At 53.5% G+C, this 21705-nt stretch overlaps 3 protein-coding genes and 1 long non-coding RNA gene across 4 annotated transcripts; 2 read left to right on the top strand and 2 right to left on the bottom strand.

Moving 5' to 3' along the window:
- Window positions 1-1528: 1528 nt before the first annotated feature.
- Window positions 1529-8220, bottom strand: LRRC73 (leucine rich repeat containing 73). Its single transcript, XM_063390652.1, has 6 exons — window positions 7806-8220; window positions 7178-7338; window positions 6017-6139; window positions 4714-4814; window positions 4003-4186; window positions 1529-1956 (listed from the first exon to the last, which is right to left on the bottom strand). The coding sequence occupies exons 1-6, from the start codon at window positions 8075-8077 to the stop codon at window positions 1886-1888; spliced, it is 912 nt and encodes a 303-aa protein (XP_063246722.1). The 5' UTR covers window positions 8078-8220; the 3' UTR covers window positions 1529-1885.
- On the top strand, window positions 1904-3987 carry LOC134547097 (uncharacterized). The gene is made up of 3 exons (XR_010079371.1): window positions 1904-2026; window positions 3292-3389; window positions 3467-3987. It is a non-coding gene; the product is annotated as an uncharacterized LOC134547097 (long non-coding RNA).
- A 2236-nt stretch (window positions 8221-10456) lies between the features above and the next one.
- On the bottom strand, window positions 10457-17883 carry YIPF3 (Yip1 domain family member 3). The gene is made up of 9 exons (XM_063390651.1): window positions 17726-17883; window positions 17448-17654; window positions 17259-17365; window positions 16619-16664; window positions 16235-16327; window positions 15772-15903; window positions 15144-15257; window positions 14553-14676; window positions 10457-13387 (listed from the first exon to the last, which is right to left on the bottom strand). Exons 1-9 carry the CDS (start codon window positions 17804-17806, stop codon window positions 13266-13268), a joined length of 1026 nt encoding a protein of 341 aa, XP_063246721.1. The 5' UTR covers window positions 17807-17883; the 3' UTR covers window positions 10457-13265.
- Window positions 17835-21140, top strand: POLR1C (RNA polymerase I and III subunit C). Its single transcript, XM_063390650.1, has 9 exons — window positions 17835-17979; window positions 18056-18127; window positions 18217-18324; window positions 18857-18989; window positions 19094-19213; window positions 19414-19566; window positions 19736-19885; window positions 20407-20523; window positions 20823-21140. The coding sequence occupies exons 1-9, from the start codon at window positions 17911-17913 to the stop codon at window positions 20939-20941; spliced, it is 1041 nt and encodes a 346-aa protein (XP_063246720.1). The 5' UTR covers window positions 17835-17910; the 3' UTR covers window positions 20942-21140.
- Window positions 21141-21705: the final 565 nt, after the last annotated feature.

The raw sequence follows: 21705 nt of genomic DNA, 5'->3' as shown, positions 1-21705 counted from the left end.
CTCAAGTTTGTTAACTGTGTGTGCCACCCAATGTCTCTTCCAAGGAGAGCGATCCTGGGACCTGTAAGCTGGTGCTGTAAGCACCCCTCAGTGTTACTCATAAGATTCTGCCTACCCCATTTCACATATTTTCCGGGCTGCAGTGGCTGATCTGTCTTGGCAGACCTGCACATTCTCATCTGGTAGGATGAGGTGTAGCTAATCCTTTTAATAGTTGCTGGTTTTCTTAGAGTCCCAGCTTTTGGAGCCATCTGAGAGTATCACTTCAGAAGCTGAATGACATGGCACCATGTAACATACCCCCTTCCTGGGCTTCCTAAGAGGTTTATAATTCTAGATTCAGTATTTTGTGTGAGGAGGGAGGATTGGTGGTGACTGGACATACCCCAGACAGAAAGCCCTCCAAACATGAGGCAGAGGATTCGTGCAGGATGCTGATACAGACGATTGGAAGCGTTTCCTTTCCATGTTGAAGGGTGCTGCAAAGGTCAGAGGGCTGTGATGAGTTTCTCTCCATCTCCCAAGTTAGGCTGCCTGTGCCTTCCTGACCTGGCGGCATGTAAGCCTAACGCTGGAAAGAGTGTCTTGTTTCTTTGTCCCCGTAATTAATGATTTTATTCCTCGTTCTCTTGAGTAGCAGCTGCTGCCACAATTTAATCTTCTAGCCTAATCTGAGACTTGAAACACGATCTTCTCGACAGCAGGGGACGCTTGGCCAAGCAGCGCAGCCCACGGTGCCGATGCGGGCTGAAGCCTCCGCCATGGTGTGCACGGCTAGTGTCAAGCTCCCTGCAGAGCCAGATCACCCCAGCTCGCTTCCTCCTGGCCCGAGGGAGGGCCCGGGGGGACCGAAAACAGGGCTGTCACCGACCTGTCCCCAGCGCTGGGCCCGACTCCTGGGGCCGCGGGAGAGCCCGTGAGGGGAGCGGCGGGCGCCCCCTGCCGGCGCTCCGGGCCCGCGGCTCCTGCCCGTGCCTGGCACCTGCCCGACCGTGCCGTGTCTGCCGTGTCTGCCGTGTCTGCCACCCTCTGCCCGACCCTGCCGCCCCCTGCCCGACCGTGCCGTGTCTGCCGTGTCTGCCGTGTCTGCCACCCTCTGCCTGACCCTGCCGACCCCTGCCCGACCGTGCCGTGTCTGCCGTGTCTGCCACCCTCTGCCCGACCCTGCCGACCCCTGCCCGACCGTGTCGTGTCTGCCGTGTCTGCCGTGTCTGCCGTGTCTGCCACCCTCTGCCTGACCCTTGCCGACCCCTGCCCGACCGTGCCGTGTCTGCCGTGTCTGCCACCCTCTGCCCGACCCTGCCGACCCCTGCCCGACCGTGTCGTGTCTGCCGTGTCTGCCACCCTCTGCCTGACCCTGCCGCCCTCTGCCCGACCGTGCCGTGTCTGCCGTGTCTGCCACCCTCTGCCCGACCCTGCCGTGTCTGCCACCCTCTGCCCGTCCCTGCCGTGTCTGCCGCCCTCTGCCCGTCTGTGCCGGTCCCCGCCCTCCCGGGGTCGCACCGTGGCGGAGGCGGACGCTGCCGAGTGGTGTCACCACGTCTGTGACCTTTATAAAAGTCTCACCGCGACAGCAGTACAAGCGATAGAAAGGACATCTCTTATACACATCTGAATAAATACAGCCTGCACCCTGGGGGCGCAGCCGGGCGTGGGGGCGGCAGGGCGGCGTGAGCTACACATGCGGCGACGGGGACAATCACAAGCGGCCGGCGAGGCGTGTGACGACACGGAGACGTGTGTGGAGGTTCGCTTGGAGCAGGCCCTGCTCAGAGCCGAGGGAGCATCGACAGGAGGTGAGATGTGAGAGGAGAGGGCTGGGGAGCCCAGCGGAGGCTGGGGGAGCTCGGGGCTCTCCTCGGCAGAAGCAGGCGGGGTAGCCCAGCTACATTTCTGTTTCTGCCAAGAGGCTGTCACCGAGGCCTGACGTCATCAGGACCATCTGGGAGCTGGAATCTGTGGAGAGAGGGAGAGAACCGTGAGCCGTGCGGGCCGGAGAGGGCAGGGCTGTGCTCCAGATCCAGAGGTGAGGATGAGCAATTGAAGCACCGCAGGGTGGGAAGAGAGCTGCTGAGTGAAGTGTGAGATTAAGTAGGAACTAGGCCTGCTCCGGCCACACAGCAGAACAGAATCGATTTTTGGGGAGAGGGAGAAAGCAGGGACAGCAGCAAGAGGCCAGAGGAACATCAGGTCCGAGTACCCTTGACGTGCAGGTGATCCTGGCTGTGCCGGCCCAGCCGTGCCCTTGCCCAGCCCTGCACGGGCCTTTAAATCTGCACTCATTGGGTGTTTTCCAGTAGAGAGACAGTGTCCAGGTGGGGCAGGCTTCAGGCTGCAAGCCAACCAACACCACACAGGGTGGTGGTGTTGCCTTCCCAGGAGCGGGGAATGCCGTGGGCAATCGGCCATGTTAGAGCAGCAGAGGCCTGGAAATACTGACTTTCTGCACCGCATGAATGGAGGGTTTGTGCAGCCCTCCCCTGCCTGCCTTGGGGAGGTGAGGGCAGCTTGCTGGCTCTGCCACGGCTCAGAGCAACAGCCAGGAACATTGTGACTGTCCCCACAGCAAGTGAATCAACTGCAAGGAGAATGGGCACGCATAGCAAGTAAGAAACTTAGCAGGGTACCAGTTTCCCATCCAGAAGCCTTTTGAAACTGAAAAAGAATCTGTTTTTTCCCGGATGGGAGGGAGGAGATCTCTAGTGCCAGTCCTGCACATTCAAAACTACTGCAGGGTAATCTCTATTTCAGGAATCGATTTCTGGAAAATAGATCAAAAACTTGGCCAAACTGTCACTAAATTATTTTTATGGGTTTAATAGATGAGGATCCAGATGTTTTGAGGTTCAAGGATTGGTTGTGCTTATCTGCTGGTAGTATGATATGAGAACTGTGAGGGGTAAAGGACAAATGAAGGTAAAAAAAGCAAACCCTCAAACCAGCTGGATCACAAGGTAGGCATGACAAAATACAGTATCACATATGCAAACTACACAGAACAGGCAACTGCTATCTCCATAATACACCTTTTTTCCATTACAAGCAACAGACAGACAGTGGCACCTGGCTAACCCTTCACATGTTTGGGACACAGAGATAGGAACAGCTGATGCCGTGCGGATTGTAGGGAGGTTCTGGAAACAGTGAGGAATGACACAAGTTTTGGCTAGGATATCTGGCAAAGGCTCCCAAGATCTTTAATATTCCTGCCCTTGAGTTTTCAGACTTTCAGATTTTGTTCCTGCAGCATCAGGAAAAATGCCTCAGAGGTACCGTTTTCACTCTTTGCAGCAGCTGCATTGTCCTTGGAGGCTGCCCTTCCAAGAGCAGCGCAGCCCAATGCTGTTTAACAGGAAGGTCACGCCTGGAGGTGAGTGTATTCCATGGAGGTGTGTATATTCCATGGAGGTGTGTATATTCCATGGAGGTGTGTGTATTCCATGGAGGTTGTGTGTATTCCATGGAGGTGTGTGTATTCCATGGAGGTGTGTGTATTCCATGGAGGTTGTGTGTATTCCATGGAGGTTGTATGTATTCCATGGAGGTTGTGTGTATTCCATGGAGGTTGTATGTATTCCATGGAGGTGTGTGTATTCCATGGAGGTATATGTATTCCATGGAGGTATATGTATTCCATGGAGGTTGTATGTATTCCATGGAGGTGTGTGTATTCCATGGAGGTGTGTGTATTCCATGGAGGTGTGTGTATTCCATGGAGGTATATGTATTCCATGGAGGTATATGTATTCCATGGAGGTTGTATGTATTCTATGGAGGTTGTGTGTATTCCATGGAGGTTGTATGTATTCTATGGAGGTTGTGTGTATTCCATGGAGGTTGTACATATTCCATGGAGGTTGTATGTATTCCAGTTCATGGGGAGACGTGACAGACCCATTCACCAACCCCACTGCAAGAGGCCAGTGGCACTGGAAATGCTCCAGACACCCCAGTTCTTGCCCCTGAACTCCTGCCACCCAACCCAGCTCCCAGAGCTCTTACTGTTCTGGCAGATCCAGGGGTTCTTCTCCCTGGCTGTGACTTCGTGGGCCTCTGTCTCCTCCTCTTCCTCACCCTCTGAGAGAAGATCAGAGATCTGCTGCTGCAGCTCGGGACTAATGTTGTTCTCTGCCAGGATGAGTGTCCGTAGGGCTGTGGGGTAATTCTCTACCATGTCCAGCAAGGTCTGGGGGCAGAGTGACATAAACAGGCTGACAAGCATCACAAAAGCTGAGCAGAAACAGTGTCAATACTTTGTCTCCCTGTAAACTCCAGCTCTCCTCTCCTTACTTCTACCTTCCCTTGGCCTTGACCTCCCTTCATCAGGCTTTATTATCTTCCTGTGGGAAGAGCCACACTTGAAGCTTGAACTTTCTGGCTCTGTCTAAAGAAGGGACTGCTCTACACTGTTGCTGTCAGACATCCAGGCCCATTCCCTCTTACCACTGGAAGCTGGAGATCTGAGAGGAGAGTCTGTGGAACTCAGCCTTGGCCTGTGTTTGTCCACAGAGATTTAGTTCTGATTCTCAGCCAAAAATCCAACCTCATTTCTTCCAAGAAAACAGCCAGGGGAGAGCAAGACCCCCCCTGGGTGCAGGGAGGGAAGGGAGTGTGTGTGGTGTGAGGCAGGTGTGGGTGTGGGGCCTCTGCAGACACCCAGAGCTGCGCCCTGAGGTGTCCGTGGTGCTGCAGAGTATCTGCGGGCTCCCCTACCTGGGCTGACTGGTTGGTAAGTCCTGTTCCCTCCAAGTCCAGCACTTCGAGGGTTCGACTGGAGGCCACAGCGACAGCGAGCATCCCGGCCACCTGGTCACCTGTGGGAGGAGCACACCAGGGCTGTCAGCAGTGCCTGCCTTCCCTCCTGCACTGCCACATCCCTCATGCGCCCGGGGCTGGCAGGGGAACATCCTCGGTGTGTTTCTGCCGTCAGACAGCCTTCCAAATCTGTTACCTCATGGTGGAAAAAAAGCTGTTAACTGAGAAAAGAGACAAGGAAAGGTGCAGCATTTTGTGGTTATGGGAACAGTCACTGATTATCAGGGGAAACATAAAGGAACACTGTGAAATTGGTTTTATTCCCCAAGGAACCATATCTTCCCAAATCTCCTTCCTACTCAAGGAGGCAAGGGCCTTTAACAGTCCCTGTAGGGCATCCCAGACACAGAATAGGAGCTGAATTCTTCAGTCTAGGGAAAGGCTGAAGTCAGAGAGAGGACTCTGCACCAGCTGGCATATTGCCTCCCTGCAAAGGGGGCAGACCTTGAGGGGGGATGTGGCAGCATGAGGAGCATTGAAGATAGATGTTAGTGGAGAGACAAGACTCCAGAATGCATTCTGACACTCTCTGCTGAGTGCAAAGATGCCATACAACCGTGACACCTTCTCTTGGAACAAAAAAGTAACACCCTGGGGCTTTTCCTGTCCAAGAGGAGGTACCTGGTCAGCGAAGAGGGCCTGGGGGAGGCTCTGCTTGCAGACAGGTTGAGGAGGGGAGTGTCATCCGGATGCTCAGAGAGGCATGGCCCGATCTCCTCCTCACCACCTTGCAGCAGAGCAGGAGAGAGTTTGTTTCTATGGCAACGAGTGCCAGGCTCTCCTCCTCCTCCTCCTCCCTGCTCCTCCAGGAAGATGAAGGGGGGAGCGTGGGGACATACTGCATCTGCCAAGCCAGCTTCAGCGCCCAGGGCTTCAGGAAGAAGGCAGACATGGAGGGTCAAACGTGATGACAAAGGCGGTGGAGTGGGCAAGGCACAGCCTCCATTCTGCACCTTCCCGCAGGGCATGTGGGCACCTCACACAAGCAGAGCACTTAGGGTGGCTTCCCCTACACCTGAAGGTGCCTGGCAGGGTGAACTTGCTGCTGGGGAACAGAGGGCACCTGTGCAAGGAACTGCCCCATGCTACTGTTGATGCTCTACTGCCTTTCCAGAGCTTGGTCCCTGGCCACCCACTGGTGCAAATCACACAGACACTGACTGAGAGGCAGGAGTGCTCCCCTCCTTGGCCCCCAGCTTACCTAGGGGGTTGTAGTCCAGGTTCAGCACGCGGAGCTGGGAGCTGTGAGCCACTGCAATGGCTAGGCGTCCCCAGCCCTTACTTGTGATGCCTGGGTTGGCACTCAGTGTTAGCTCTTTGAGGCCTGGAAAAGAGAGAGAAGCCAAACCAGAGCCTTAGGGTTCCCAAAGCAGTGCAGGAGAACTCATTCAGCTCGCCAGGACAGCTTTGGGTTGTGTCCCCTGTACTCTGTAGGGCTTAAGGGCTTGGTTTGCTCTGACAACTGCTATCATATATTTCAGTGATTAGTGAAATATTTCACTGCCTTCAGCTGTGGCCCTTCATTTAACCGTGCTGCAACTGCCCCATTTATCGGCTCTCCCAGGCTGAGTCCTGCTTACCCTAACTAGGAAACACAATAGAAATGAAGGGGTGTGTGAGACAACTGACTGGGCGAAGAAGGCAGCATGAGGTGACAGGCTGGAGAGAGGATAGCAGGGACAGTGGGCTCTGAAGCCTGCACCTGAGAGGGGTGGCCAGCAGAGATAACAGTATCCGTGGCATTGTGCACTCAGAGGAGGAGGTTCTGGGAAAAGGTGGAAAGCACTTTGAGACTCAGAAGAAAAGAGTGGTATTACCTCAGCACATGCCAGCTCTGAGCTTGAGTGGGTCAATGGCCTCACACCACCAAAGATCATTCCCTGCAAAGACCTGAGTCTTGGCATGAAGGCTGTGACCATGCAAATACATACTCATGGAGTGCAGCTGCGAGCTGGGACAACTCCAGGGCACTGATAATAAAGCTAAGTGCTTAGAGGTAGGGGCACACAATATATTTATTTATGGTGATTATCAACACACAAATGCGAAATAATAAATTCAAAGTCCAAGGTGTCCTCCCCAGTTTCAAATGCTGCTGACATGACCCAGAAGCAACCTGTTAGTCCCTGACTTCCAAACTGCCAGCGGGACAGATCAGTAGCAGAAAGCCCAAACCTGCCCAAGGGAACCCCTCGTCTACTGTTTGGCTTATCTGCTTTTGATAAGTTAGGAGAAATAAATCCTCAGCCCTGGCAAACCATAGAGCCTGCCTCCTCCAGGGCTGAGGGTTTAGTGCTGCATACATCTGATCTATGTGAAAGCTCCAGCAGCCACTGAGCAGCCCACAGCCCCTGGTGCTTACCAGACTTGGCCCCATCAGGCGGCAGGAGCCCACAGATAAGGTTGATGCCTTCATCACCCAGCATGCAGTCTCCTAGATCCAGAGCCACCAGCGAGGGGTGGATGGAGAGAGCAGGGTTGAGGAGGGCCAAGCCTGCATCTGTCAGGGGACTCCCATGGAGGCTGTGCAGGTAAAAGGGAAAATTACTACAGAGCCTTCTTCCTGAGGGCTAACTAACCTGACAGGGAGGAAGAAGCAGACAAAATGAGGTGAATGACAAATACTAACCCCAAGTGAGCAAAAGGCTTTGGGAAGCCTCTGTCGCTAGGGTCGGCTGGCCGCTGCGGCGGCCCTCCTCTCCCGGCCGGGAGGAGGGGTGCGGAGGATGCCAGCGGAGAAGGGGCAGCCTCACCACCGGGGCTGGAGGACCGGGACTGACAGGCAGGGCCGTGCCCAGCCGGGGAGACGGAGGCGGCTCCCTCCCAGCAGGTGACGGGCAGGGGCTTATCCTCCGCAGCGTCAAGGGCATTTTCCCTCCGACAAGACTCAAATTCGGGGGCTGGTCCCGAGCTAATAGTGCCCCGAAAGAGCCGTCCCCGCCCGGGAGGGCGCCGGGCCCCCTCGGCAGCCCCCGCCCCACCGTACTCACAAGAGGGACTGAACGGAGCGGTTCGTCTTGAGGGCCTCGGCCAGCTGCTTGACGCGGTTGATGTTGGAGACGATGCCCAAGTTGAGGTTGAGCTGCGCGAGGGAGCGGGACTCGGCCACCCCGCGGCAGACGTGCCCGAAGTCCCGCTCGGAGAGCTGGCAGCCCCGCAGCGACAGCAGCCGCACCGAGTTCTCCCGCAGGCTCTCGCAGATGTCCCGGATCTCCGCTCCCGACAGCGTCTCCCCGGAGATCTGGATGGACCCCGGCAGCATCTTCCCCCGGCTCGGAGCGCCGCCGATGCCGGGGCCGCGCCGCCCGGGCGCCGGGGGAGAGCCGCGCTGCGGGCCGGGGCGGGCGCCGCCGCCGCCGCTGCCGCCGCCGCTGCCGGGCAGTCCCGGCCCGGCCCACCGCGGCCCCGGGGGCGGCACCGCGCTGCCTCACCGGCGGCCGCCGAGCCGCCCCGCTGCGCCCGGCGGGGCGGCGGGACCCAGGGCGGCCATCGGCGGGGCTGATCCGCACCGGGGCGCCGGGTCGCGCCGCCCCGCAGCGCCGGGCGGGGGCCGGGCAGCCCCGCGGTCCCCGCCCCGCTCCGCCCGCACCTGCCGGGCCGCCCCGCCTTCCCCCGGCCGCCGCTCCCAGCCCTCCTCCCCGCCCGGCCAGCGCCTCCCGGCGGGACCGAGCAGGCGTGGAGGGGCGTCCGGCGTCCCTCATCGCAGCCCGGTATCCCGCCGGGCATCTCGGGCCCCCACGCCGTTCAGAGCCCGCGGGCGCGGCGGCAGCGCCCGCTGGCAGCTGCCCGCTGCCCCGAGGAGATGGCGGGGCCGGGGCCTGCCCGAGCGGGGCTGCAGGACGGGAGAGAGGGTGGAAGAGGCACCAGGGAAAGACTCTCCATGCCAGCCCCGCTCCCACCCGGGGAAAGAGGCCCAAGCCATTAGGCCACGGCACGCTGGGTGCTTGGTCCGAGGAACTGCGGTGTTCCGTGGCTTCAGTGGCGTTTAAGACTTAAATCTACTAAACCTGAATCCTCGACCCATGACTTAGTGGCGAGGTCAGTCTGATCCGCTCCTCATGGCCCAGAGCTTGCCAGAGCCAGTGCTTGGAGGCAACTGCTTGGAGGTGAAAGTTGGAGGGTTGGGGAAGGGCCACAGGTTTCCTAATCCCTGAGCACACAGCCTGTGCCCTCAGCCTGAACTGAGGTATGTGGGGCACACCCCACGTCCTGCTAATTCACAGGTATGGATCACAGGGATTTGTCTCCTCTCCCCCCGTAATCCTGTACTTGGAGAGAAATAGGAAGCAGGGCCCTTGCGTTTTCAACTTCACTGAGCCGAAAAAGGAAGGCAGTGATGTGGAAATTAGGTTAAACCGCCTAAGTAGGCAGCTTTCTGCACGTAACTAATCTGGCTGCTGCATATAGCAGTGCTCAAGTGAATTCCAGCCCCGTGGGTAACACTGGGACAAAACCAGGCTCCTCTGCTTGGTTTTCAGGCCAGGCCCTGGGAGAGGGGATAGAAGGTGAAGAGAAAAATAGGGTGTGGTTGGGGAGATGGAGCACTTCTCCATTGAAACAGAGGAGCAGATCACCTGAGCTGAGGATGCATGTTAGGTCCTGAATCAGACAAGGCCAGCAGCTTTAAGACTTTGGTTTAAACTCCCAGAGTGGGTAATCACCATGCCCTTTGAGTAATCCATCACTGCTCTCGAGAATACCTACACACCCTCTTTCTTTCCCTGTTGCACAGAGATGCATGACCTTGATACTGTTCCTGCAAGATACACCAAGAACAGATCACTGGCCTCACAACCCATCTGTGCTGCAGTAGGAGCAGCAGCTGCAAGCATCCAGCTGTGGTACAGCTGTGGTACTGTGGCTTTCAGAAAAGGAGCAGCTCATCTCTAAGGTCACATTAAAAGACCCAGGTGAGAATGAGATCCTACGGATTGCAGGATGGTGAAGGACAAAGGACTGGATTTCAGGTTAGAGGCAGGGGGTGGCAAGAAAGTCCCAGCTGCTGCTACTGCATGCAGGTCAACTACAAGGCTACACTCAGACTCACCTCTCAATTACCGCCTGGCACTACTCAACCCATGCTTTTTAAACAGACTATTATTAGAGAGGTGCTTGGAGGAGAGCCCTTGGGACATGTCCCACTTCCATTGACAGCAGCAGTCCCGAAATATTGATGAAGATGCCCTAGGGCCTCTTCACTGCCTGATGTCAGGGGCCAGAGCACATTGAGGAGACAAGTATCCCACCCACTTTAAGTTCAATTAATTGAAAAAAGTGGCACAGGAACTAATGGTCCAAAGCTTTGGCTCACCAAACCTCACGCAGGGCTATGCAGAGGGGACCTTGGCAATGCTATTTTGTGTAGAACTAGATATTTCTTCCTTGTCATGTGCAGTCACCCAGGAGGTATGAGGAAGGTCATTTATTGTTTACCTACTGGGAGCAGAAAGAGTGATGCCATTGAGATTTAACTCACAAACAGAGAAAAACAGTGGATGAATAGCAACTACTGTGAGAGAGACACAGGGAAGGGAACAAATGGGAGAAGAAAGAGCCTACCTGTAACCCAAAATCACAGTTAAGGTGACCATTAGGGCAACAAGGACAGACAGTAAGAAAAGTTGGACTCTCGGGTACTGCATAGGAGAGGAGGAGGAAGTCACAGATGCTTTAATTTTCAGCTTTAATATACAGCTTTCTCCTTCTAATCTGACAGCTTTATATGTTTGTTCCATATTTAATAAAGAGGGGCTTACACAGAACTACCTTTACTCAAAAGGGGGAAATGATGAGTCAGTTATTTCAGATTTGCTGCAAGGGAGAAGGGAGAAAATTATTTGAGATTTGCTGCAAGAGCTGTGCCAGGAAACAAAGGCAGAGATAGTGTTGCATGATAGGGTTGTAAGGCTTGTTCTGATAACTAGAGGACTTGAGTAAGCATTGAGATGCCCTCCCACAAGTACTTTATTAAGCCTGCGTGCTCAGCATGCTCCCTGGAACTGCAGCATGCATGCATTTCCCTGAAAAAACGTGTCCTTCTCTGTCAGTGAAAGGCAATGCTGAAGCTTTCAGCCGAGTTCTGAATTTCTGGCAGTAAAGAACAGTTTAGCTTCCAGCTGCTGCTGCACAGAGAATTAATCAGGGCTGAAGAACTGGAGCAGAGCAAGCCCCACAGGTTCCAAGAGGGTGGTTGGTTGTCACCCCAATCATGTCCCCAGCTGACACAACACACAAGCTGCTCAGAGGAAGCATGAGGAGTTTGCTCACTGCTCTCCTCTGTGCTTTGAGAGAAAACACAGGGCACAGCTTCACCCCTCTGGTTCAGCCGAGTGGCTCAGTGCAGGAGGGGCCACAGCTGTTCTCCAATTGTGTCCTAGATCAGCAATGGTTACAAACAAGTTTGTTGCAGAATGATTTTTTCTTCACAACTGAACTTACTCTAGTGACAATTGTCTCTTTTCCTTCCCCCCCTGCCAGTACTTCAGAGTTTGCACCAAAAGGAACAGATCTATTCTAGCCTGCCAGGGCAAGAACTTGGAATTAGAAACAAACCTCCCATGGAGATACAAAGAGGGAAATACCAGAAGCAGCTTAACAAACTAACACTTCCATTTTGTCAAGAGTTGAAGTAACAGAAATTGTAGGAGCTTTAAGTGGTTCAATTGGTCCAAAAAAAAAAAAACCTATGGAGACTACTAGCCAAAATAATTAACACTTTCCCCAAGTAGCCTGCTCTGAATGCTGTTCTTCGGCCAAAATGTTTCCCAAGGAAGGGGGTCAGGAGGAGAGAAGAGCGTGAGGGAACCTGTTACGCATGTGATTCTTAGCAGAGAAGCTTTTTGCTCTTAAAAGGGGAACAAATTATGAATGTGGGAATAAGCACATAGTGGAAAGTAGGTCTGTGACTGAAAATAATCAAGTCCTGTCCAGTGACAATTTTTTCAACTGAAGCAGATGACCAACCTGATTGCAGTAGCTGGCACTATCTTCCTCTCTTTCATTGCACCTTGGCACTAGTCTGAATGCTACTACAGCTGCATCCTCTCCCATTAATATGAACAAGGGACCAAAGAGTGCAGTTCTGACATTCTGCCTTGTGCGCTTGTGGGCACACCAAGGAAGGGCAATATCCTGGGATTTTTTCTGCCTGAGTTTAAAGATGAGCTTCTTTGAGGGGTGGCTCCTCTCCCCTAGACATCCAGGACTACAGGGAGAGAAAAGATGAAAGCCAGTTTAACAGCTTCTACTTGCAGACCAGTAGAAGTCTGAGCAGTGAGGGAAGGCTGAACTACTCAGTTGTGAGTGCAGGCAAGTCTAGACTAGGCTGCTCTGCTTACCCATCCTTACTGGAGTTTTCCTGCATCACTGGAGATTAATAAGCCAACTCTATTTCCATTACACACTCTGCTATTTCTCCCTTTGTTAAATGGAAACACCAGAGAAAAGTTTACCAGAGACCCTCAAGGCTGCAGGAGTCCCTTCGAAAAGACGGCCTAGACTCAGGTTGAAAAGCCAGGCAGTACACAGCAGAATGGGTGTCTGGAAAACAGAATGCCACTCCTGCCCAGAGATGAGAGTCTCATGGCTGGAAGACATGAGGGCCAGCAGCACAAGGGTGGGCTGAACTAGCCTCCTAAGAGAAACATCCACTGAGGACCATGCACAAACCCGCTGCCCTACATGACCCACGGAGCAACTTGGGCAGAAGGGTGGCAGGAACAAAGGTACAGCGAAAGCATGGGGACAGTTTCATTTCTGACATCCCCAGCAGAAGGGACAGTGAGGTGAGATAGCAGCTTGGACAAAGTGAGGAGAGAGGGATCAGTATGCATGACAAGAAAGAGAATGTGGCTAAACACCGTGCTGTTCCTGAAAATCGCCAGAGAAAGTGAAGTTCCTGTGCCTTTGGAACTACCATGCCCAAAACAGGACATATATCACAGAACATCTGAAGAAGGACAGCAGAAATTGCAAAGAATCCTGCTTTCAGTCTAGGACAGGACAGATGAAGGCGCAGAGACCCAAACACCACGCTCCCATTAGACAAGCAGGCTCAAGCATAAGACATCACTCAGCACCAACATCAATTTAATTCTTCCCTCTTCAGGACAGGAACAGGGCAGATACTCCTGGAGTTACATCAGCAAGCGGAAAGAGGGCTAAGGAACAAACTGTGCTGAGAAATCCCAGCTAAACATGCAGGCAACAGAACCACTCTACTCAAGACAGCCCAGACCTGGATGGGGGAGTAGCTCTTCTGAGTCACTGAGGTGCAACTCACCTCTGCTGAGTCCACTCAGCTGCCCAAAACCATAACGCAGAGCACAGGTCCAGGAAAACAAAACCAAGTTGTCTTCTTGCTGTTCTGTCCTGTTCCTAAGAGGCAGCAGGTTACTGTGGCCCTATGCAGCCCCAAAAGTAGTGAAGGAAGCAAGTCCAAGTCTGTAAAACTACAGGGTCAATGCAATGGCTTTGGCTGTTGTGTTCAATACAACATTGGAAACTACTGGAATGTCTCGGGCAACTCTCTGGAAGGGCGGCATGTTGGGTCCTTCCAATGTGTCCAGGATACCTGCAGAACAGAAAAAAGAACCTTTATGCACCTTCTTTTTTGCTTTGAGGGTGTCAGATTCAGTCCCTTGCCATTTGACCTGCATGTAGGTACTGCCAGAGATGTTGCTCTGCTGAGGGAAAATGCTAAAATCCTGCTTCTACTTCATCCCAGCACAGATCTTGCTCTTAGGTCAAGACTTTCTGCTTTCATCCTGAGATACACTGGCAGACTCACACCAGGAGCTGCTGCTGTTTTGCAATATGGAGTTTTTGTCACTGCAATGCAAACAGACCATGCTTGGCAGGAAATACAGACCAGTGCAAATGTTCAAGTCTCTGCAATTACCCTCTCAAGACTGATAATCAGTTTTGGAGTGCCTCGAGGAAAATTTCTTGGAGTATATTTTATTCTATTTCATCAGCCAAAAAGCTGCAGATCAGAACCTCTGTCACAAGAACAAATTCAGGAAAGAACAAGATTTATATCTAAAAGGACTTGTAATGCTATGTATAACCCCTAATTATGCAGATTTATCAGAAATACCACAAACGGGTCTGGCTGCCTAAACTCATAGAAGAGACTTGCAGAACTGCGTATTTAGGTATCTGGAAACTCTCTAGAGATGGGGAGAGAGAAGAGTTTGGGTTGTTGTTGTTTTTTTTTTTTTTTCTAAGGAGGTTGAGACTTTGTTAGTAGAAAACAAGAAGAGACATGGAAGGAGGACCTGAACATGCATGGCCTGGTTAACAGTACCAGCTGGGGAAGAAACAGCTTCTGCTATCTGTGCTATACAAGATATTAAACAAAGAAGGAAAAATACTTATGACACATTTCCTGATCAGAGAAAAGCAACCTGACTTCAACAATACTCAGGAAGGGGTTGGGACATCTTGATGCAAGAACAGTCAATGCTGTTACACTTCACTTGTGGTAATAAGGGTCCTGCCTCACAAATTGAGTCTTAAGTGCTAAAACTCAGCGCACAGTAACTATCCCAATGTTTACCTGCTGCCATACTTGAACAGCTTCCTCTAAAATACTAGTGGCAGTCATTTTAGAGTTGGAAACTGGCACAGATGCCCAAAGGACAGATTCAAAGTGTCCATCCTTTCTCTCAGAGAGACAAAAAACAACTTCTCTTCCCCCAGATCTAACAGAATGTCCTTGTATCTCCTTTGCTTACCTTCTACCACTTTGTGATAAGCAAAGTGCAGATAGAGGAGGAAAAGCATATGCAGAGCAGCAAGAGTCCCACACAGGATGAGCCGCTGGGTATGTCCCACGGTGCGTGACACCAACACAGCAACCTAGGAGAGGGGAGTGATCAGGGACAGGGCAGCTGCTACCTGAACCTCTGTGACTGCAGTCAGGAACACACAGAAGAACAGGTCAAGCAGTGAGAATCTGCAGAAACGCTGCACTGAGTCTTTTGTGCAGTTTTCACCCACACACTTGAGTAATTTGACACTGTTTTGTGTAGGTGAACCTTGCCCAGTATTGCCAAAAGTGCAGGATGCTCAGGGCACGGCTCTCCACAGCAGCAAGGGCTGTAAGGGAGTGAATTAACCCCCTGTAGCTGTTAGAATGGGTGAGGTAATTAGTCCAAGCAGCATCTCCATTCACCAGTGGCCAAAATATGCAGGAGCATAATTTTCTCCACAGCAGTTCGACTGGCTGTGAAATGAACCACCAGGCCAAGGAACAGAAAGCAAACCACTTCCCTCCCTTTTTTTTGTCCCAGGAAGAGGAGGACCCCAGGCTGCCTGTCCCTTACCATTCGTAGTGTAGAGAGTCCACCAACAACCAACCAGAAGATATAGAAGAGGGAGTGGAAGTGGATATTATAGGTGACAAAGAGAGTGATGCAGTGTCCGAAAAGACCGTAGCCCTGACAAAACAAAAACGTCCATGTTACAAGCACCAGTCCCGCACAAAGGGCCATTGATCAAGAGCACCAACAGCCTATTCCTGCAGCACTTCACCACAGCAAAGCCTCACAAACCACTCATTCACTGCCAAACAGGCACCCAGAACAATAACTTTAACAACAGCTCACACACAGATAATCCATGTGAAGGAGGCACAGCCCTGCCAGGGATTGTGACAACATGTGAAACAGAGGAATGATCCTCCAGCCCCAGAGAAATTGGAGTCTCCTGGCTTTTTACCACCAGGGGCTCAAATCAGGAAGTGCAAAGCAGGAGACCTGCACAGGAACTGCCTCTTTGTACTACTGCTGTGCCTGGGATGGGGTGGGTCAGAAGAACATCCTGGAATTCCAGGTTGTCCCAGTGCAGTTACCTGGGACAGTTTACAAAGACTTTTCCTGTTCTTTGGAAAAAGCTTATTCTGGAACACCACACAGCCAGCGTGCATCATAGGGCAGCTCCATGAGTACATACCAACAGTGAGAGCATCTGCACCATTGTGATTTGGGCATTGCACAGATATGCCAGGAAATACATGAAAGACGAGACTCCCAGCCAGTAACCAAAGCAGGTGCCAATGGCTGTGCCCATCAGTGTGCCTTCCCTCTGTGGAGACAGTGTCAGGATGAGAACTCAAAGAAGTGACCTGCCAGCACCCAAATTAACCCCTGAGAGTCCCAGACCCTTTGTAGGCATTATCAAATAGCTGGCCAGCAGCATTCAGGGGGCCACAGGACCTACACCCCAAGCTCTCCCGGCAGCAGTGTCAAGACTTTCTGGTACATCATTCCTCCCAGCCCCAAGGCCGCATCCCCAAATCAACCTGCTCTTCAGCAAGATGCTTATTCAGTTATAGAAGAGGTTTCCTCTCCTTTTCTAGTGTCACTACAGCAACCCAGAGCCCAGTCAAACCACTCAGCACTGAAACTCAACGTACAATGATGGTGTCTGAGGTCTTCATTCCATGCAAAAGAATGGCCACCAGTGTGAAAACCAGCATGAGGGGTCCGTACAGCTCGCCTGCAATCTTCTACAGGAGGAGACAGGTGAGGGCAAGTTTGGTTAGAGCTGAATATCAGGGTCCCCAGCACAGGTGATGTGAGAAGTGCACTGGATGGAGTTTATCACCCAGGCTATCAGCTGAGGTTAGGTGACAGCACACTGAGGTTTGGAACAACCGTGGAAAGGAGCCACCAACATTTTCAGGGAGAAGAACACCTAACAAACTCAGTCTTTAATAACATGGATTATTACAATTCTACAAGGTGTCTGTGGGACAGTCACTTGGCCATGGAGTCTGATTCAGCAAAAGGGAACTCACCTGTGGGAAATTAATCATCTTCACAGGAATCATGGACTCCAGCAGTCTGCATCACAGGAAAACAGGGAACGACAACAGACGCAAAAAGAACAACAGGACTGTTAACAAAATGCTTCATAAGGAAAAGATCCCATATACCCATTACTAATGTTTGCTATTGTGTTGACAGGCCTTGAGGGACAGAGGATTCTTTCTACAGAGTGAGTCAAGGTCACTAAAGAAAGAAAACCTTGCTGTCAGGGGGTTAACTTTGCTGAGGAGGAGCAGATTCAATGAAAATGTTTAGGGAACCACTCAGGGATGACAGATCATTGACAGAACAGCAGGAAGGAACAGTAACTCTCCTCACAAAGGCTCACAAAACTTTGCCTTGTTGGACACAACTGTGTTGCAAACCCAATAGAAGCCACATAAGGCAGCCAAGTACAAAAAGAGCCCCTTCTCCTGAGCAGCAATGCCAGGTGACAGGGCCCCCAGCTCAACCACGGGACCTGACTAAGACGGGCGGGACAACCCACGGTGTGTTTGCCCATCCGTGAGTCTTCCCGCAGGGCGGACCCACTCCCGCCCGCTCGCTCGGGGCTGGCAGCCAGGCTCCTGCAGGCGCGGAGCCCCGGCCTCCCCCGCCGGCCCTGCCCACCTGGCTCGCACTTGGACGGGCTCCACATCGAAGTAGGGCCGGAGGATGTCGATGTTGGCGTAGAGGCTGAAGGCCCTGGAGGCTTGTCTCTTCCCCACCTGCCACATCTGCGGAGAGAGGGGAGCGGGCAGCGGCCGGGCGGGCAGGCAGGGACCCCGTGCCCGGGGGCGGCCGGGGCCCAGCGCTCACCTGGTCAGCGACCTGCCGGCCCAGCTGCCCCCGCAGCCCCTTCATGCCCAGGAACTCCCCGTCCTCCTCCTCGCCGGCGCCCGCCTCGCCCTCCGCCTCCTCCTCCTCCTCCTCCTTCATGCGCTGGTGCATCTCCCCCATGTCCTCGAAGCTGGAGCCCGACGTGTCGTCCATGTTTTCCATGTCGATGACGGCGGAGCCGCCACCCTGCGCGGGGGCAGACACGGTGTCAGCTCCCGCTGGGCCCGGCCCCGCCGCCGCCCCCGGCCCGGCCCCACCTGCACGTTGTCCTCGAAGCCGCCCCATTCGGCGGCGGGGGCACCGCTCCTGCCGCCGCCCGCCGCCCCCGGCGCGGCCATGGTGCCCGTCCCGGCCCCGCCGCGCTGGCCCGGATGGGCGGGGGCCGGATGTGACGGCGGCCGTGAGCGGCTCCCGGCGCCCGGGAGCGCCGCCCATCGCCCCCATGGCGGCCCGGCGGAGCGCGGACGAGATGCGGGACCGCGTGGTGCTGGGCGAGTTCGGCGTCCGCAACGTGAGCGAGTCCGGCGGGGCGGGGGGCGGCCGGCGCCCGCAGCCCCTCACGGCCCCGCTGTGCCCTCTCCTCGCAGGTCCACACCACCGACTTCCCCGGGAACTACCCCGGCTACGAGGACGCCTGGGACCAGCGGCGCTTCGAGGAGGTGGGTGAGCGGCGCCGGCGGCGGGGCTCCGTGGCTGTGCGGGGCCGGGCCCCGCGGCCGGCCTGACCCGCGGTGCGCCGCTCCCGCAGGCGTTCCGCGTGGACGTGATCCGTGAGGAGGAGGACAGCCTGGAGTTCGACATGGTGGGCATCGACGCCGCCATCGCCAACGCCTTCCGCCGCATCCTGCTCGCCGAGGTACCGCCGCTCCGGGGCTGCTCGCCTGGGGGGCCGGCCCGAGACTCGCTTGACAGGGAGCCTGGAATGTCCAGCCCTCGGTCAGCCCTTGCGGACAGCTGCGGGGTTTGGAAGAGAAGCACACGGTCGTTCCGCAAGCGTGCCAGGAGCCCAGAGAGAATTAGGGCTTTAGCAGCATGGGCGATACCGCCTCCTGGGCCTAGGGCTGCTGTTGGCACTGTCTGCGGGTCAGCCTGTTCGACACAGCTGTGTTGCCAACCCAACAGAATAGTGCTGCCAAGTGCTAAAAGGCTGAGGGTGCCCCAAAGCCCTTTCTCCTGCCCTTCACCTCTTGTGATTGATTGTTATAAAAGATGGGGATGGGAGTAGATGGGGTGTGAGGGTATATTGCATAGCCTGATTTGGCAGAAATACCACTCAAAATAGTCTGCATGGAAGTTGTTTGTGGGAGAGGAGGGACACTTGAGCTGGATAATCTCTTGGCACGTAGTTCAACTATTGTCTTAGGCTGACTTGATCTCATCTCCCTGAGGTGCCAACGATGGCTGTAGAGAAGGTCTTTGTGTACAACAACACATCCATTGTGCAGGATGAAATTCTGGCTCATCGGTTGGGCCTCATCCCTATCCGAGCTGACCCTCGGCTCTTTGAGTACAGAAACCAAGGTGAGAGTCTCCGATGGAACAGAAATATTGAAGGATTCTCTCAAAGCAGGAAATCAGGGTCGTGTAAACTGAGCAGAAGTGTGATTTCACGTGCTTCTTCCCAGGAGATCAGGAAGGCACTGAAATTGATACTCTGCAGTTTCAGCTGAAAATCAAATGCAAACGAAACCCTCAGGCCGCCAAGGAATCATCTGATCCTGATGAACTATATTTCAATCATAAAGGTGAGTTCTGTCCTAAAAACAGATGTTGTATTTTCTTTTTGGTCTTTCTTTTTGGACTTGGGCTGTCTTCTCAGCCCTTTGTGCTCATAGGGAGAGTTGATTCCATTCTGCTAAACTTGTTTTTTGCTATCGAGTCCTGTACAGGTGAGTGACCTGCTTTGAAGCAGCAGCTGCCTGACGCTTGTGGCTTCTCTTTGCAGTGTACAGCAAGCACATGACATGGGTGCCCTTGGGGAATCAGACAGACCTTTTTCCAGATGCTGACTTCCGACCTGTTCACGATGACATCCTCATTGCACTGTTGCGACCTGGACAGGAAATAGATGTGCTTATGCACTGTGTTAAGGGCATAGGTGAGTCCTGGCTTCTGGGCAGCAGGACAAGGCATGGGAGTGCTTGGACTGGGGCACTGTGGTGTGATGGGGAAGAGTGGAGGACTGGCTTTTCCCCTGCAACTTGAGGCCCCAGCGTCCTTGTTCCCTGAGTTCTGCTCTCATCCTTGACTCTTAACTCTTCATACAGGTAAGGATCATGCCAAGTTTTCTCCTGTGGCCACAGCCAGTTATCGACTGCTCCCTGACATTACTCTCCTGCAGCCTATTGAGGATGAGGCAGCTGAGACGTTGCAGAAGTGCTTTTCCCCCGGGGTCATTGAGATCCAGAACGTCAATGGTACTTTTTTCCTGTGCTAAGTGCCTTGTTCTTGCAAGCTTTAGTAGAGACTGATTGGAGGTTAGAGCCAAACTTTGCAGAGACAAAACCACACTGTGATGTTGCCTTGCTGATCAATGGGCCATGCTCTTGTGAGCCTGGTTTTATGGATGAGTGGCTGCCACGTGCAGATGTGTTGGGTGATGAACAGGGATGCCCCTGAAATGCATTGGATACCTGTCCACAGAGCTCTGCAGCTGCTGACTGCAGCTTCCAGTGCTGTTCAGTGACACTGGGTAATGAGCTTGTTCTTTCCCGCAGCTGTGTGGAGACTTCTTGTGTCCTCCCAGGGGTGCATGTAGGCTTTGTGTTTGGGTTTTTCTGCCAGGTTGGAGTTTCATGTTGGGTATATGCTAATTCTTTATATTAATATCTTCCCTGCCTTTGGTGAGGGGCGAGTGCCTGTTTGAGGTAAGCATGTGCAGTCACCATTAGGTATTCACCTGCTGCAATTTGCCCATCTCGTTTCATCTTCCCTTCAGGAAAAAAGGTGGCAAGAGTAGCCAATGCACGCCTGGACACATTCAGCAGAGAAGTTTTCCGACATGAGAGTCTGAAAAACCTTGTGCGGCTGGCAAGAGTCCGGAACCATTACATCTGTAAGTGCCCCCTTTTCCACAGTCCTGACATGGTTTGTGTGAACAAGCAGCAACTGGCCAGCGTGTGTGGCTGGCTCTGTGCCTCTCCCCATCCTCGGCATCCATACGTTCAGAATGCAGTGGGTAACTGCTCGCTTTGGGATGGAATCTGTTGGTGCTTCCTGCTGGCAAAGGTAGCGCTTCTCTGGCTGTGAAAATGTGGCTTGCTGCAGTGAGGTGTAAGGGCAGGTGAGGGACAGAGGAATGGAGGCTGAGGCTGCCCCGTGGCTGTGCTGACTTGTGTCTGTGTCTCTGTGCAGTTTCAGTGGAGTCCACGGGTATCTTGCCTCCGGATGTGCTGGTGAGCGAAGCCATCAAGATCCTGATGGGAAAGTGTCAGCGATTCCTCAATGAGCTGGACTCTGTGCCTATGGAGTGACCAGGCTGCAGCTGGGAAAGCAGAAACTGCACTGCTCTTCTGGGCTTCCTGCACCTGCTTCTAGGGGCATTCCTCTTCCATAGGCAGGAGGCTTGGTAGGGGTTTGCTAAGAGTCCAAGGACTATCTCTGGATATCTCTGTTGGTAATGAGCCTCAGTGAGGAGATGCACTAAAATAAAAGCTTTCGATTTTTTTTAAAGCAGTCTCCTGTGCCATTCACAATTGTGAAACCACAGTACATGGAGAAGAGAGTGGCAGCAGGGCTAAAGATGAGTAACAGCATTTATTTTAGATGGTATGCAGTGAATGAGGAGGACTGATGGGGCAGTGTATTGAAGCACTTCACACCAGGTCAGTGAGGTTTAAGGAGTTGGTATCAGAGCACAGCTGTTTTGCAGGTGTTTCAGAGCAGCTCTGGGATAGTTAATATGGCAGAGAAAAGGCTATACTGTTAGAGGACTGGAACACATCTCCTATGAAGAAATTGAGAGCTGGGATTGTTCAGCCTGGAGACCAAGAAGGCTCCAGGGAGACCCTGTTCTGGCCTTTCAGTGTATAAAGGGGGCATGGAGAAAGACTTTACCAGGCTCTGTAGTGACAGGCAAAGGGCCAACAGTTTTGAACTGGAAGAAGGTAGGCTTATGTTGAACATTAGATACTTTTTACAATGAGGGTGGAGTAAGTTGTCACAGGTTGCCCAGAGCTGTGAATGCCCCATCCCTGGAAGTGTTCAAGGCCAGGTTAGATGGGGCATTGAGCAATGT

Source organism: Prinia subflava, chromosome 2 (genome assembly GCF_021018805.1).
Source record: "Prinia subflava isolate CZ2003 ecotype Zambia chromosome 2, Cam_Psub_1.2, whole genome shotgun sequence".
NCBI classification, from domain to species: Eukaryota; Metazoa; Chordata; class Aves; order Passeriformes; family Cisticolidae; genus Prinia; species Prinia subflava.
The sequence above is the reverse complement of the archived record's forward strand: the minus strand, read 5'-3'. Positions and strand labels throughout refer to the sequence as shown.